Genomic DNA, 15,676 nt, shown 5'->3' with positions numbered 1-15,676 from the left:
TGGCCCTGCGCCTGCGCAGCGGCCGCGGCTGGGGAGGGAGGCGCCAGTGAGAAGCATAGAGATACCAATTTTAAAATGGGCAGCTCTTGGAGTTCCTCGCTTTAGCTGTTTCTCTGGTTCTCCGGCGGGCGTCATACACCTGCACAAAGAACAGGGGGCGTGCTCCAAATAAGAAACTGTAACAAATAAACAGAAATATGGTTTGATTTCTCTCTTCCCATTTCTTTTTTTCTTAGTGGCTTTAATAAACGGACGAAAACCTCTCTGACGTGCTGGACTAATTTTCCCATATCCCCGGTCGCGCCCAATCCTCCTCAGTTTTGTCCTTGGATGGAATGGGAGCTGAATGACTAGTCGAGAGCCTGGCAGGATCGCTCAAGTCTCCCTTTCATACAGGCACGGGAATCGCGGCGGCGAGCGCACCTCTATACTTTTCCTATCTCCCGGCCTGGTGGCGGGCCGCCGTTCTCACTGAGGAGTTTGGCCCGCGCGGACCGCCGTAGCCGGCTATGCCCCGCCCCGCGGAGAGCAGGGAAAACTCCCGCCAAATCAAAAGGTCCGTTTGAACATCGGCGGGTCGGTCGCTGCTGCAGCTTTCTTGCCTCCTTCCGGGCCGGGGAGTGGCGTAAATTGATGGATGTGACCTGCCGGTGGGCTAGTCTTGCCAAACGCCTTTAAGAGCTGGCTGACAGGTGGGAGTTCATCAGGTGAAGCTTTGCCCTGCCTGGGGAAGAGACCAGTTGGATGCCTGCCTGCCTGGCGACTGTTTTACTTGCCAAAAAGTAAACGATCAGCCCACTGGGGAGGTATTTGGGGGAGACTGCACAAAATCATCTCCCCCCCCCCGATATAGCACGGCGGGATGTTTTGCTTCACAGATTCTCTTTTGGTTTGATGTAAAAAAAAATTAAATTAAAAAGCTTAAAAAGCTTAGCTTACAAAAAACCATGATTAGGTAAGAGAGGTGCAATGCAGAAAAATGACATTATTACCAGCGGCCACTGAGCGTTTGTACCTGTGTTTATGTGCAGGTTAAAGATGAAATGCATCTGTTATACGGTGGATGGGGAGGTATCGCTGATGCTGTGGTGTCTGTGAAATAGACTAGTTGCATAGGAGCTAAAGAAGGGCTGTATTATTTTTAGAGAAATTGAGCTCTTGGGTGCCAGGAAAAAAGGGCTGTGCCCCCATAAATACTGATTTTGCTGTTAGTGGGCTTTAAAAGCACCGTACACGCAGGCTTCCTGAACCATGGCAAGAATTAGACATCCGGGCACGCTGCTTGTAAAAGCAAATCCTAACTTTCTTGCACTGAGAAAAGGTTCCCCTGATAAATGTGCGAACTGAGATCGCTGTTTAAAGGCTCTGAGGGATTCTTTTACCTGAATGCACGCTGTTGCTTTGTCGTTTGCCTTCTGACTTTCGCCAGACGGAAAGTTTTCCTCCGAAGATGTGGGACGACGTGGAGCTTCTGACAAGTGACGATACAGGAAGCGGGCAGCTGAGCATACATTCCAGGCAAGAATGTGGGAGCGCGCTGTATCAGATGAGCACACTGGTGAAAATAACCTCCTCGCAGAAGGTAGGATCACCTTAGCGGCCCATCGCAATGGCTCTGGGTGCAGTGGCAAGCCACAAGGCTCCAATCATGGGGCCTTTTCCCTGGGGGGGCGTGGCCGCTCTCTGCCCCAGGAAAACATACATTTGTGCAGCAAGCGTGAGAGGGGTGCTGTGAGGTCCCTTTTCCTTTGAATCCAAAGCACTGCTCAGCCCCAGTAACTAGATCTGCCAGGTTGGCTACTATAAAGAGGAAACACCTAGACCTGCAGCTCTATCGTAGTAGAAAATTGATGTCTAGCTGGAGCGCACGTTAGTTGTTGATAGCTGCACTAGTTCTTTTGTTTTAACCTGTAGATACACACATGCCAAGAATGCAAATCTCATTAGTTCCTTATGTGCTTTTTTTAATCTGTCTGTCTGCGTGGGTTATTATGATGGATTTTTTTTTATTGATCAGGTTTTATCTAACCCGGCGTTAAATGCGTATAGTTTGAATGATGGCTGTGTGCTGGTGGCTGACAGAACGGTGGTGGTACTTGACAATATTTGTCAGTCTCTTCAAATGTTTATTCATTTTGGTGAGTTTCCAGCTGGGGCCAGGAACTATGGATCTCTGGATGGGGGTGGGCTACAGCTCTTGTTATTCTTCCCCCAAGGCTGTGTGGCTACTTGAGTTTGGAGCTCAACTTCTAGAGAGACACAAATGTCCACAGCTTGATTTCCAGCTCTGAACAGTCATAAACTAAGAGGTCTTTGGGATAACTTCATAAAGCATGAATTCAAACCTTTCAGCATCACACTCTTTCTGGAAATCATGCTGTGGTTTATTATTCTATGCATACGGTGTTGAATTCCTGCTAGAAATTCTTTTTCTGTCCTGTTTACTTGGGAACAGAGCAGCCTGGAATCCTCATGAACCCTCTTGTAGGGTTGGTACAACGTGCTAGACCAGGGAAAAATGGGGTCGGGAGACTTACGGTTCAACACAACCACTGTGTCTTGTTAACCAAAACTGAGTGTGTTGTTTGAACCCTGCCTCTAAATCATGTGGTTTTTTCAACTTAGCACTGTGTTGTGTTAACCTTGTCACCATGGCAGGGGTACCTGCAGGGTATGGTCAAAAAAGTCAAGATGGCAGCCAGGCTTCAATTACACCGTCACATCTGCCTTCTGACTTTTTTTAATCGTGCCCTGCGGACACCCCTGGTGTTTGCAAACTGGTTTACGGATGAGTAAATTCAGCCATTGGCTTATTCAGTGAACCATGGCAAGCAAATCATGATGTGGGATCGCTACTTAAAAAGACCCTAAGTTGAACAACAACGAAATGCTATATTTATGGGTCATGCTATTTCCTAGGGTACGGTTTAGTCATTCTGTGATTGTCTTTAAACGTACTGTACTACGTTGTTTTCTTTTCTTTGGGGTTCTAATCATTGCTCAGAATAAACTGTGGCTGTTTTTTTTAACCTTTCAGAAACGGAGGTGGACATTGTTGGCTTGTGTCAAGAAGGGCAGTTCCTTGTCGCAGGCGAGAGAAGTGGGAACTTGCACCTGATTCAAGTATCTTCGAAGCAGACCCTGTTAACTAAGGCACGTAGCTTATTTCTTACCTGTTCCTGTAAAAAGGTAGCTTCTTCCATTTGAGAAATGAAGGTACATAATGCCAAGCTACAGTTTTAGCACAACGTGGGGACGTTCTGAGCTCACACATGCCCTAGTCCTCTTTCTCTTTCAGCACATTTGTAAAGAGACTGAAAGTTTGGGGTTTTTCGTACGGAAGCAACCCAAGCCATGGTTGTTCACTGATTTTTTTGCAGCAGACTTCTTTCTCTGAAACACAGTTAACTTTAACCACAGCCATAACAACTAGCTTGAAAATGGAATTAAATTTACTTCCACTTTTCTTCACGCTCCTGTGCTGATGAAGTAGAAAACAGGAACCCTCAAGCTGGTGCATTCTCTGAAGCTTTTGTTCAGTTTTTCATACAAAGTGCACCAGATACTCTTGGAACATTCGGTCTTCATCAGTATACGAAGACATCTAAAATCGCTATTTAAACCCTCTCCCAACAGCCACCTGTAATTACAATGATGCTTTTTGTGTGGATCCACATCTAGGGGTTAGTTCAAGGCTCTTCAGATGAAAAGGCCTTCTTGGATCTTATTCTGGAAAGGGACAGTTCTCTTGAAGGTAAGATTGGTACTTTGAAAATATCCTTTGTAAGTCAGGGTGCTCACATCTCAGAATTCAGCCCATGAAGAAACCCGTAAGCATTTTGTTGCCCATTCTGTGAACCTTAAAATTGGGTTTCTGCTTACATACTCAGTGTAACTCTTCTGCCCTTGTTCAGTGCTAAAAGGAAGCCAGAGTAGAGTTGTTTTCATTCCTTGTTCACAGTTAGAGAGTGGGTCTTCCTTGATTCAGAGGTACATAGCTGGAAGATCTGGGTTGGGAACGCTGCTTGACATTTTCTCTGGTTATCTTGTAGGTATCTATCATGCATTCATTTTGACCAGCAAGGGCTTTTTCTGTATCATGCATCTTCCGCTTGCCGACATTCAGAAAGGTAAGCCAACCCTGTGTAGATTCCAGCCACGCTGGACGTTAAGAGATGAAGCTTTCCTTTCGTATTTTCTATAAAGTTCTAAGTGCGCCAATATCTGAGTATTGCAGGAGTTCTGCATATTGTAGGTTGAGCTGCATTTGCATATCCTGCTAAGCGAGACCCGCTCTCTCGCAGCTGTTGTGTGATTCAGCCTGTGTTTTTCTGGGTGTTTTGTGAAATATGACAGCCATGGGCCCAACTCGGAAAAATAAGAAAATATTGAACAAATGCATGATGACTAGACTTTACCCTCCCCCTCCCAAAAGCTTGTTATTCTAAAGCATTTCTGATAAAATACGCATGCTTTTCTTTATGCAGCAATTATCGAAATGGACATCAGTACTGCAAAGAAGGTATCTGAGACTATTGATCGATGTTATTACCATGTGCTTTGCTTAAAAAAAACCTGAATGAGATTCAGATCCAGAGCTAATTCCAGTAAGGGAAACTTTTTATGAACTTTTGTCGTATGCCCCACATGGAAGACAGCCAGATGTATCATATTTGAAAATACGAGGTAACATCTCCTTCAAGTTGAGGTCTACTCCTGGCTGTTTTTTGGGCAACAATACAAAAACGGTTTGTATTGACAAGATTTGCCAGGCGCTGCCAAGATAAGGGCGCATAAAAGTACCAGAGGTCGCGTGCCAACTTAAGAGGCGTTCTCTATTTTCAGGCGGTACCTTCTGAAGGCCCAGCACACATTGTTTAGACCCAACACAAACATGCCTCCTGCTTCAAAATTAAATTATATGCCTCTAAGTTTAATAGATGAATTGAGGAACAGCAACGTTTCTATGCTTCAGTCATTTTAATTATCCCAGATTTGACCCCCTCTCCTAAAGTCTGAATGACTATTTCTAGACAATCTGAATGGCTGTCTTGCCTTACAGCTACAAGGTCAGGTGGAAACATGCTTTATTTCAGTGGAAGATTATCACACTGCTGGCTGCCTTACTTCTGTGACGAAGGACACCGCCAACAGCTTTGCTCTGATAATAGGGGTAACACAAACATTATTTGAATGCTTCTTAAGGTAAAATTTCCTGTGGGTTTATTGGGGGCAACGGGCTTTCTTTCAAAAGCACGGCAATTATCACATGGCCCCTTCTAGAAACTCATCTTCTCTCTTTTGAAAACGTTGCTCAATCCAAGTCTTTTTTTCTCTGCCTCTTCAAAGCGCCTCTCCCCTCACTGCCCAGCCAAGTGTCTTTTTTTAAAGAAAATAAGCAAAATTACAGTCTTAAACACGATATCCATGAGGGGGATATAGTTTTACAATGCATTTAGCCCTGAATTCAGAGTAGGAAAAGTTAGCCCTTTTAATTTGAGTAGGATCTCCCCATCTTGAACATCTGTGGCCTAAGGAGGCAGCCTGAGAATAAACAGGAATTGAGTTGATTTGCAAACTCCTGCCTCGAAGCAAATCTGGGTTTCTGATATCAATATTTGCTTTCTTATAGGGCGTCGGTGACTGTGCGATATCTGTATGGGAAGTGAATCCTAATAAAAAGCTAGTTTCTATTCAAAATGTTGCTGATTCAAGCATGATTAAAGGTATGAGCGTCTGACATTTGCAGGCACATGGATCTTTACAGGAGGGTTTAGATATTTCAGAGTCTTTGGGACTTGTTTAAAGGACAAAAATGATCTAAAAATGCCTTATTTGCTTGTGTTAATTAATATACATATGATAATATGCTTTGTTTTTGTTTATTTTTCTGGCTTTTTTAAAAAATTCAATTATCATGGAAGGGACCCTGCTTAAGTCTGGGAATTTTAGAGAATGGATAAGGAAGGTACAATTTACATTCCTTCACTGCTAGCAGACTGGCAAGGCACGTTTCCTTCCCCCTCCCCAGCCCCCAAATCTGTTTCTTTAACTTTTAGTAGATTTGCTCATCATTTTTAAGCTCTTCCCTATCAGCATGATGGTTATTTGTAATACTGTCTTTAGAGTCTTTACAAGTCGCATTTCAAATACCTGACTTTCTAAATAGGAAATTTATCTTTTCTTTTTAATCTGTTTGTTCTGTTCTCCAGCTGCAAAGAAGCTTCAAGTTCTGGAGAACCTGCTGTTTGTCTTAGATAATGAGGCACGTACGTTTGCATTTATTTTAGAAAGACCTTTATGGAGAAGCCCTGAACTTCAGCAAGCAGACTTAATAACCACTGAGATATGAAAAAAACTTTTATATTTGCATCGTGCTCCTTGATACAAGCCACATTTACCCAGGATGCCTTTAACCATAGTTTCTCACTGCATCTAAACAAGTAGACTCTGGTTAAAAGCTCTGGAGCAAGCCAGGGATTTTAAACTAATCAGAATGCATTGTTTAATGCTTATGCTGAAACGGATAATCATAGATTACTAATTTAGATGGAACAGGACCCTGGCTAATTTAAGATTTATTTATGTTATGTTATATTATGTTATGTTAAGTTATACTTTAAATTTGTCACTGCCCATCTCATTGCACAGCAACTCTGCTTCTTTCTCTTTTCTGCTTCTTTGTGGAAATGCTTATAAACCACTGTTTGGCCAAGATGCTACTTCTGTTTGCTCATGTTGCAAAGGATGGAAGGAAAAGGCTGTCCGTGCAAATAGAGCATCAAGCGAAGATGCCATCAATCGAATGTGGCCTTTATTTTAACATCTATTTATTTATTTGTTTTAAAGTCATTGGTGCTCTCTTATTTACCTCCTGTTTTTAAAGGGACCAATTTTCATTTAAAAAGATTAATCTTTTAACCTTGTAAAGGTGCTAATGGAGTATTTAGCAGGAAGGATTTTAATCTTCACGATCTTTTTACAGATCACGAGAATGAAGTTAGAGCCATTGAATTTCTTGCTGGAAGGGCAATGGTTAAAATTTTGTATTTTTATTCTGTGGATGACTTTTGCATTTGGCTTGTAGCACCGCTGGTTTCATCATAGGAAACATTTAAGCAGTCCAAACCTATCTATTCATGGTGAGCAGTCTTTAGTATACCGTGAAAAATGTCAGAATGTTTTTTTCTCTTTCTTGTAGGATGTGCTGTCCTTGTGGGACGTCCACTCGCTCGCTCTGACTTGGGACTGCCCTTCCATCCACACTGAGGAATTTCTTCTGACCTCAGAATCAGATTTTTCAACAGGAGCAGGGTAAACTCTCCCCATAGGGCACATCTCATGAGAAGCGGAGGGCAAAGCGGTCGCTCTTCAGACCTCCTTCCTCGCTTTCTCCTACAGGCCGTAAATTTCATTGGGAATAAAAAAGCACCCCGTATCCCATAAAGAGTTACTTTAAACATTGCACGCAGAAAGACCTTGCGGACCTTCTGTCTAAAAGAGCGTTTTCAACCTCAGGAACTTGAAGATGCGTGGACTTCAACTCCCAGAATTCCCATCCTGGCTGGGGAATTCTGGGAGTTGAAGTCCACGCATCTTCAAGTTCCTGAGGTTGAGAAACACTGGACTAGAGGCCTGTGAAAAATGACACCGTTCCCTGGGTGGAGGTCTAGCTCATTGCAACGATCAGCTTCTCGCTAAGGAGGAAATCGTTTCAAATGGGAAGAACTTGCAACCTTTAATGGTCATCAGCTGCTTTCCTCCCTCTCTCTCTTCTCTCTCTCAAGGCTGGGGACCGCCAATCTTAAGCTGGTGGCTCTGACAACACCGGACTATGTCGAAGAGGTATTCATCCCTTGTTGTTGTTTAGTCGTTAAGTCGTGTCCGACTCTTCGTGACCCCATGAACCATATTGCGCCAGGCCTTCCTGTCCTTCACTGCCTCCCTGAGTTTGCTCAGTTTCATGCTCAATTCATCCCTAGCCTTTTCCAAAAATGTCCTCAGTGTAACCTGATTGACTTTTGACAACAAAACTGTGTTTCCACCTAATAACAAGACTTATTTCGGCAAGGACCTTTTTCTTACGATCTTCCTTTCTTGTTAGATGAAGAGCATTGTGGTCTTTTCGCTGCCCGCTATGCAGCAGCTCTACGCTTTGGAAGTCACTCCTGCTTCCACGCTGGTTCAGAGTGTAATAAATACGGTAGGTGTCTCTCTGGTCTTTAATGCTAAGTAACTGGCGGGTGAGGAAATGCGAACAGGAAACCAGTTCTATGGGGAACATGCATCAGATTTGAAAGAAAATCACGTTTTTACCAAGCCAAATTGATTTGCTTTCAAATCGGCCTGTCTGGAAGTAATTCCCGCTGTGGGCTTTTGAATCCACGTATCATGCTGCACTACGGTTTGTCTGCAGATGATTTTGGAATAAACCACAAGGGAAAGATGGCGACACCAAGTCAAACAATAAAACCAGATATGACCACCGAGCCGGTTATTATCTAATTAAAGTGACTCAGAAGGAACCACGTGCCTTCTAAGTCTTGTTTATCCCACAGGATACAATCTACTTTATGGAGGGAATGTACGAGAACAACCAAAAGTAAGCTTGCCCTTGAATTAAACAAAGATGGGTTGACACCGGGTTTCCCATTGTTGGTACAGTTCTATTTTTAGCCAAGTGTTCCTTTCTAGATCTTCGGCTGATCCGGTCTCATTCCTGCTCATGAGAAGCTTAACGGAAGCCTTACCCGAGAACAGGTGAGTGTATATTTTGGCTGTTGGTTCTGCTCCGTTGTCAGATTGAGCCTTGCACCTCATTAAGAGAAAGCAAGCCACTTTTAAGTCCCGTTGATTCCCCTTGGGGAGATTTCTTGTCCATGCTGCATTCTAACCCTGGAAGCCAGTAAGATTAAAGGTCCTAGGCGATTTTGTTTGGCAGAAAACCAAGTATGCCAGTCCAACTTGCAGGATGGTCATTAAGCCTCCGGGTTTGAGACTGTGATGCTGAAAAACAGAACTTTACCCCAGCCAGACCTTTACCCCATTTTGGCCTTGCAACTGCACAGCAGAATGACTGCAGAGATAAGCTGCAGAGACCTTGCCTGGCTGATGTAAAGGGAGTGGTAATCGGGGGTCCTGCTTTCTCCTTAGATTAAGCCGCTTACTACACAAGCACAGGTTTAACGAGGCTGAGAGTTTTGCTCTTCAGTTTGGCCTGGACGTTGAGGTAAAAGGCTGCTTATAACTCCCTGTCCCTTACTGCTGTGGTGGGGGAGAGGGGCAAGCGATGTCACGCATATTACGATATGATTGTGCAAATTGTGCAACTTAATGTAATTTGCATCAACAGTGATGTCATTGCGGCAGAAAAGGGGTGTCTGCCCATAGATGGTGTAGAAAACAAATCAGTATTCCCTTTGGGGAAATTAGGCTAGGTCTGAGGTCCTTCCTGAACGCTGCGGGAAAGGAATAGCTTGAAAGGACAAATCAAGTACTTTTTAACGTCCTGCACGGTTCTTTTAACAAATATAGCTTGTCTACAAAGTGACAGCAAACACTATTTTGGAAAGATTGGCTTCTGCTGGAAGTGAGGATCCATCAGCCTGGCTAGAACTTGTGCCTCAAGCTAAGGAAACCTTGAATAAAATAAAGGTAACCATTTCCTATGTCTGTAGCAAATATAAATATTTACCCACCTCCAATGCTGTTTGGAAGTTGGAGACTGACTTATAGTACTGCCCTTTGAAAAATTGTCCTTAATTCCCTTCTCAATAGGATAACCAGTTTGTGGTTGAGTACTGCATAAATACTCCTTGGCCAACCTATGAAACAGCTCAGGAAATGCTGAATTATGCTCGGATGAGGGTAGGTTTCGGTTGGTGCTTTCACGGAACCAAGGACCTCAATTTTCAGTGTCTTTGATTTGGGGCGTGTTCCAGGCATTGAATAACAAATTAACGAAGTATTTTCAATATCTGTTTCAGATGCTAAAGAAAGAAGATGCAGCCATTAACCACCTCTTGAATGTGGATCCTGCCTCACTCCTTACGGAGGTGAAAAGAACCCAACTTGCACAAATAATTATGATTGAGCTTTCGGTCTGGATGTGTTAGAAAGTTCATCTCGGAGCAGTATCATAAAAGCGTGGTTTCCTTGTGATTGTACCAAGATGAGATACAATATACCATATGCCAGTTCTCAAGATCTATTCAGACGTCATTTTGCATCTCAGGAGCTGCTGCTGAACTTTCTCATATTGTTTGCTTTCAACATCTTTAATGCTGAAGGACTTTTCTGACCTCAAACCCGTCTTTCTGCTTTTCCCTAGGTGCTGCAAACACAAGCAAAACTGACTACTTTTCTGGGGGCTTTCGGGCCAGAGAAATACAGGTCGGCCGGTGGGGTACTTGTGTGTGTCTGGGTGTAAATAATGGCTCTCAGTGTTTGGGTTTGTGCATCTCAGTACAACAGAATGTTGACCACGGCACTTTTGCTCCCCTAGCGGAAGGACTTGGTCTGAATTTCTCAACACTAAGAACGTCTTCGGCCACATCCTTTTACAACTCAGAGGAGGAAACCTCTCTTCTGCCCAGTATCTCTGGTTAAGGCATCAGGTAAATAGCTTTCAAGTGGATTTGCTCCGTGCTGAAGTTAATGGCTATTAAATCATCCAGAGTGTCTTCCATATTGGAGGTTGGTCGGTCTCAAAACGTTATAGAAGGCTATTTCGGCACCCATCTCTTCCCCCAGTAGGCTTTTTGTGAGAACAGGACACTAAGTCTGCGGCCCCCAGCCTCATTGAGCACAGCTTTTCCTGCCCACGTTTAAGCCATTCGTGACCACCCCAATTCTCAGTCTCTTGGCTGTGAGAAGATCTCTCTTTTCCCTCCAGGCAGAATTAGAAAGAAGCTTTAGTGTGGAAATGCTGGGTGACCTGATTGACTCACTCTCCGGGGCTCTTTCTCTGAAAGAACTGTGTTTGTGGCTTAAGGAAGTTGTCATTCCTTTCGTAAGGCGAGTTCTACCTCAAGGACAGGTAAGATCCAGCAGGACACCCAGGAAAACCCGGTGAGGCTGAACAGAGGGAACTGTGCCCAGGTTGTTCAAAAATGGCAGAAGAAGAGAGTGCTTTACAATAGTTGGGATGAGAGGAGTTACAACGTACCGATCCAAGCAATGCTTGCTAGCACTGAAGTAAAGCTGGTACCCATTTACTTGTTTAGTTACTTGATTTAGTCAATTTGGACCTTACTCCTCTTTTGCATTGTCTTCATTTGTTTGTAACTGAGGTGGGTTTGTTTTGTTTTGGTTTTGTTCTGGAGCCTTCAAGTCAATGTTGACTCCCGGCGACTGCTTGGACAAGTCCCTGCAGTTTTCTTGGCAAGGTTTTTTGGAAGTGGTTTACTTTTTTTTTAATACATACTTCACAGTTCTGGAACAGTAGGATACAAAAAGTTAGTCCCAGTCATTCTGAGATTTACTTTTTAAATGGAATGTGGGCACGTTTGCCAAAGACATGGTAGATTTTCTGTCCTCCCTGCTACCTGTTAAGCAGCGAGGTGAAGATGTGTGCGGATAGGATTTTTTTCTTCCAAATCTGATGTATTTCAGTGTAACTGAGTGGGCCAAGGCATGGAGTCAACTGAGGCCTTGGATGTAAGATAAATACGCAGCCTAGCTTGGTACTTATTTTTCAGAAAAGAATAGCAAAGTGGTTGGAGGAACGTGCTCGAAGCCTTGAATTAACTGACAAGGTAAGCACATTTTAGTTCCCCCAAGCCTGTATGTACAGCCCTGCTTCTGCATCCGAAAGGTGACTTATGATTCATTTTTCAAAACAGACCAACTGGCCAGAAAATGGACTTGAAATGGCGCAGGTGCTTTTTACCAGCAAAGATGTAGGTGAAATTGGATTGACATCTTTTTCCCACTGGGATTTTTTGGTAAGCATCATAAAACCGTATCGGGATGAGAGGCAGAACGCCTGGAACCCTTCCCTGTTCATCGTTTACTCCACTGAATACGTTTTAATCTTGCTCAGTTAGGACAACATCTAAACAATTCAAATGACAAACGAGCAAAGAATCCTTTTCGTGAATTTGTTTTTCAGAAGGACAGTGATGACAAGGAGATCCGCCGTCTTATGGAACTGGTTGGAGCATTACAGAATTTGGTCGATTTGTACAGGAAATACAATTGTAGGCTAGCTCTCTGTGACTTTGAAAAGGTAGGAGGAAAAAAAAACACATCAAGCCTTCATTTTTAGGGAGAGGGTCTGGGGGTGTCTGCAAAAAGATTCTGCAGTTGGGGCAATAAGTGTGATCATGTTGTTGGGCTCAGACTGAAGATTTTAACCTCTGTGGGCCCTGGAAGCCACTGTGCCCAACCCAGCAGCCTACCTCATGGGTGGCTCTGAGGATAAAACAAGATAAATATTTATCCCATCCCAAAATCCTTGAAATGAGAATGGGATAGAAAAGCAGGGCATAAATTATACCGAAGCAGAATCGGGCTTGTGCCAATCCACTTGGTGCTGCTCGTCTTCCTGCACATTATTATTCTTGGTTTATTTCCCCCATCTGCTAGGCAGATGCAAACACAATTGTGTTCCGTATGTTTGACAAAGTTCTGGCGGCAGAACTCCTTCCGGCAGCTTTAGAGAAGTATATTGAACCATACATACGTCACCACAATCTGGACAAAGATGAAATTCTCCTGCAGTACATAAAGGTAGAGACAAGCTCCTGATCCTAGTCAACTTTGTTGGGGGGTTTTCGCGCCAAAGCTAACCAGCCCTCTTCTGAATCCTTCACCACACAGGACTTGCTGCAACGCTACTGCACGCAGTCTACGTCCATTTTTGACACAACGTGGGAAGCCAAAGCTATTGCAGTCTTGGGCTGCATGTCCAACCTAGAGGTGAGCCAGGCTGGGTGCCCAAAGATCGTCTTGCCACTTGAACTGCAGGATGGGAAATGCTTGAGCCGTGTAATGATCAGGTTTTTCTTTCCAGCTGACCTTCGAAGGGGTGCTGGTGATCATGCATAGCGCTGTGGTTCCCTGGAGCCCAGGGGTGGAAGAACTAGTGCAGCGGTACCTGGGCATGGGTCATGCCAAGTAAGAGAAGGATGGACAAATTCCCTTGCGGGGTTGAGACAAATCAAAAAAGGCGTCTTGCAGCCGTGAGAGGTTTTCTCTTCCAAGTTGGAAGAGAACTGTCTTCCAAGTCCCGCTATGAAATCGGTGCTTCAAAACTCTAATGATGCACCAGTTAATGAGAAAAATGATTCTTTTCTGCAAAAGGATGTACTCCTCCTTTTGAGCCCCCTCACAGGACAAAAGATTGTTAAACATGTGGCCTTGCCTACTCAAATATTAACGACCTGTGATTTCAGGGGATTTCTGCTGACATGCTGAGTTAACTATGTTCACTTCCTTCTTAGCTTGGAATTGGAAGACCCAGGGAGGCTAAAACAACAGACAGGGTCCCAGTGACATTTCATTCTAATAGTCTACAGAATCTCATAGCCAACTGGCTGGTTGTGTCATTTGTTAATATTAGCTCAATGGCCCCATTGGTCAACCATTGGGAGTTTTCCCCCTCCCATGACAAGAAGGGCTGTGCCTGATGGATGGCCCAACCTCACTAACACCCAGGTCATAATTTCTGTGGTCCAAAGCAATCCTGTAAAAGGAGCTGTGCTTTCTTGCAGGGTGAAGCTCCTTGAAGAAGGTTACAGACTGATGGAAATGAAGAAGCTTTTGCGGAGCTATGGAATAAGAGACACCAATCTTTTAAATGATAAGCAGATGATATTGGTAAGCCACTCCTGTGCCCCTTGATAAAAGTTCAGAAATGCCCCATTTGTCCAAGCCAGTGTTTCTCAACCTTGGCAACTTGAAGATGTGTGGACTTCACCTCCCAAAATTCCCCAGCCAAGAAATGAAGAAGGCACTACATTAACCCGATGCTTGTTTTTTCCAGATGCTGGTAAAGTATATCCTTAAACAGGACACGTCTTCTGCTTTGGAAGATGCTCTGAAAATAATAAAGGCATATATGTTACCCGCTGCAGAAGTCTACGTCTGGAAGATTGCAGATCTTATTGACAAAGAAAAGGTATGGATCAGGTCCCAAAGGGCTGGTTAAATGTCAAACCACTGAGTTCAAATGCAGTCAGCAGAGAAAATACATGTTTTTCATCATGTTGGGCACAGCAAATGGTGTTAACAACACTCAGCAGAAGGGGAAAGAACTACCCTTTCTCTAAACCCACAGGTGGTGCAAAGCACCGCTTGCTTCATCACGACTTGTCAAACGAACTGCACAAACAGACCACAGAACAGTTCAGCAGAAAGTCTTCATCTTCAGAGAGGGCTTGGAAAGAGCTGCTACCATCACTGTAGAGTTCTGGTTGTTTTGGTAGCTTTTGGTGGCCCAGTGTGATGGAATGGACTTATGAAGGCCATGCTCAGGGAGATAAGCGTGTTCTTAGCCCCCAACAGGAGCATGGGAAGTTCAAGAAGATGCGGCTGGCACTTCCCTCAGGAATTCACGGTGTTGTGGCTGGCTGGCTGGCTTGGGAACTAGGGTTCAGTCTGGTGAGATTCTGTCTTGAGGTGGAAGCTAATAAACGCAACAGAACTGTATTTGCATTGTCTCGTGGAGTTCTTTGGGCGGAACCTGACACCCAGGCTCTAAAATACTCAGGTCCAAGTCGAGAAGTGGAAGGGGCATCCTCAGAGATGTTGAAGAGGAGATGTTGGTGCTCCTGGAGCAAATGGGTCATTTGTGGCCTGGTATGAGGGCATGCTGTCCAGGAGGTGAGGCTGCGGAAGCAACATTCTGTGGACGCAACTTCAGCCACATTGATCCTGTTTCTTAACCAGGAGCAGCAGAAATGTTCCTTTCAAGATGAAGTCATTCAGTGGTAGAAGCAGTGATGCCCGTGTTTAATATTCATGAAACGTCTGTGATATTATGGCTGGACATAACCCTTGGATGTGCTTGTAGGGGGAAGACGTCATCGATCTACTGAAGTCTCTGCCTCCGTCTGAAGCCGTGGAAATTGCCGAGAGGACCTTGATTTGGGGGAAAATTGCACTGGAGGAAGAAATGGACAACTGTGAAGAACAGGTCATCTCCATGGGGAGAAAAACATCCTACTGATAGCACCACAGTTATTCTTATAGCTGTGACCAATACAGAGTTGAAATTGGGGTGGGGAGCTTTAATAACATCATGGTCCACATTTCTTCAGGCTTCATCATCTGCCAGAGTTGGCGCATTCACAGGAGATGAAACCAGAATGTGCTTGCAAACAGGGTGAGGTCTTGCATCAAAGCCCAACTTTGGCATGAAAACATTAAATTATTATCCAAAGGAGTGGTCAAACAGTCTTCTTTCCATTATTAGATAAAGTGTGGCGAAAAGCAGGTTAAGCTGACTCAAGTTTATTTTGCTCAAAACAGAGTTGTGTTGTTAGGCCTTTTTCTTGTGCAGAGGATAAAGAAATAATTCTTATGTCTTTCCTTATGTTGCCTCAATTTGTATTGCCAGCAGAAAATGCACCTGCAGGTGAAAAAGGTTCTGGTAGAAATTCTCAAATTCCTGCTTAGTCACCAGAAAGGTAAATATTGCATGATTTATGTTTTTCTTTTTTGAAAAATAAAT

At 43.9% G+C, this 15,676-nt stretch overlaps 1 protein-coding gene across 6 annotated transcripts in view; it reads left to right on the top strand.

The window, feature by feature from the left end:
• KNTC1 (kinetochore associated 1) overlaps positions 1-15,676 on the top strand; it is a 43,074-nt gene that overhangs the window by 11,147 nt on the left and 16,251 nt on the right. For 3 of the 6 annotated variants that reach the window (XM_088135163.1, XM_088135161.1, XM_025163055.2), the window contains 32 exons: positions 237-692; positions 1,430-1,582; positions 2,018-2,138; positions 3,038-3,153; positions 3,682-3,754; positions 4,053-4,130; positions 4,488-4,522; positions 5,063-5,173; positions 5,633-5,726; positions 6,213-6,265; positions 7,202-7,314; positions 7,788-7,845; positions 8,105-8,203; positions 8,559-8,602; positions 8,695-8,760; positions 9,154-9,229; positions 9,535-9,654; positions 9,778-9,867; positions 9,987-10,055; positions 10,331-10,392; positions 10,505-10,616; positions 10,895-11,038; positions 11,700-11,756; positions 11,844-11,945; positions 12,113-12,229; positions 12,589-12,732; positions 12,823-12,921; positions 13,016-13,119; positions 13,716-13,821; positions 13,988-14,122; positions 15,017-15,139; positions 15,563-15,632. In XM_088135163.1, coding sequence (XP_087991289.1) covers positions 1,451-1,582; positions 2,018-2,138; positions 3,038-3,153; positions 3,682-3,754; positions 4,053-4,130; positions 4,488-4,522; positions 5,063-5,173; positions 5,633-5,726; positions 6,213-6,265; positions 7,202-7,314; positions 7,788-7,845; positions 8,105-8,203; positions 8,559-8,602; positions 8,695-8,760; positions 9,154-9,229; positions 9,535-9,654; positions 9,778-9,867; positions 9,987-10,055; positions 10,331-10,392; positions 10,505-10,616; positions 10,895-11,038; positions 11,700-11,756; positions 11,844-11,945; positions 12,113-12,229; positions 12,589-12,732; positions 12,823-12,921; positions 13,016-13,119; positions 13,716-13,821; positions 13,988-14,122; positions 15,017-15,139; positions 15,563-15,632 — 2,923 coding nt within the window. In that variant the 5' untranslated portion in view covers positions 237-692; positions 1,430-1,450. Of the gene's footprint in view, positions 1-236; positions 708-1,429; positions 1,583-2,017; positions 2,139-3,037; positions 3,154-3,681; positions 3,755-4,052; positions 4,131-4,487; positions 4,523-5,062; positions 5,174-5,632; positions 5,727-6,212; positions 6,266-7,201; positions 7,315-7,787; positions 7,846-8,104; positions 8,204-8,558; positions 8,603-8,694; positions 8,761-9,153; positions 9,230-9,534; positions 9,655-9,777; positions 9,868-9,986; positions 10,056-10,330; positions 10,393-10,504; positions 10,617-10,894; positions 11,039-11,699; positions 11,757-11,843; positions 11,946-12,112; positions 12,230-12,588; positions 12,733-12,822; positions 12,922-13,015; positions 13,120-13,715; positions 13,822-13,987; positions 14,123-15,016; positions 15,140-15,562; positions 15,633-15,676 lie in introns of all 6 variants that reach the window. The other 3 variants (XM_088135164.1, XM_088135165.1, XM_088135162.1) reach the window with 3 other exon arrangements.

This window comes from Python bivittatus, unplaced genomic scaffold (assembly GCF_059951505.1).
Source record: "Python bivittatus isolate LINGU-HERP-01145 unplaced genomic scaffold, Pbiv_v1 ctg000100_np1212, whole genome shotgun sequence".
NCBI lineage: Eukaryota > Metazoa > Chordata > Lepidosauria > Squamata > Pythonidae > Python > Python bivittatus.
Note: the sequence above shows the minus strand (reverse complement) of the source record. Positions and strands in the feature narration are given on the sequence as shown.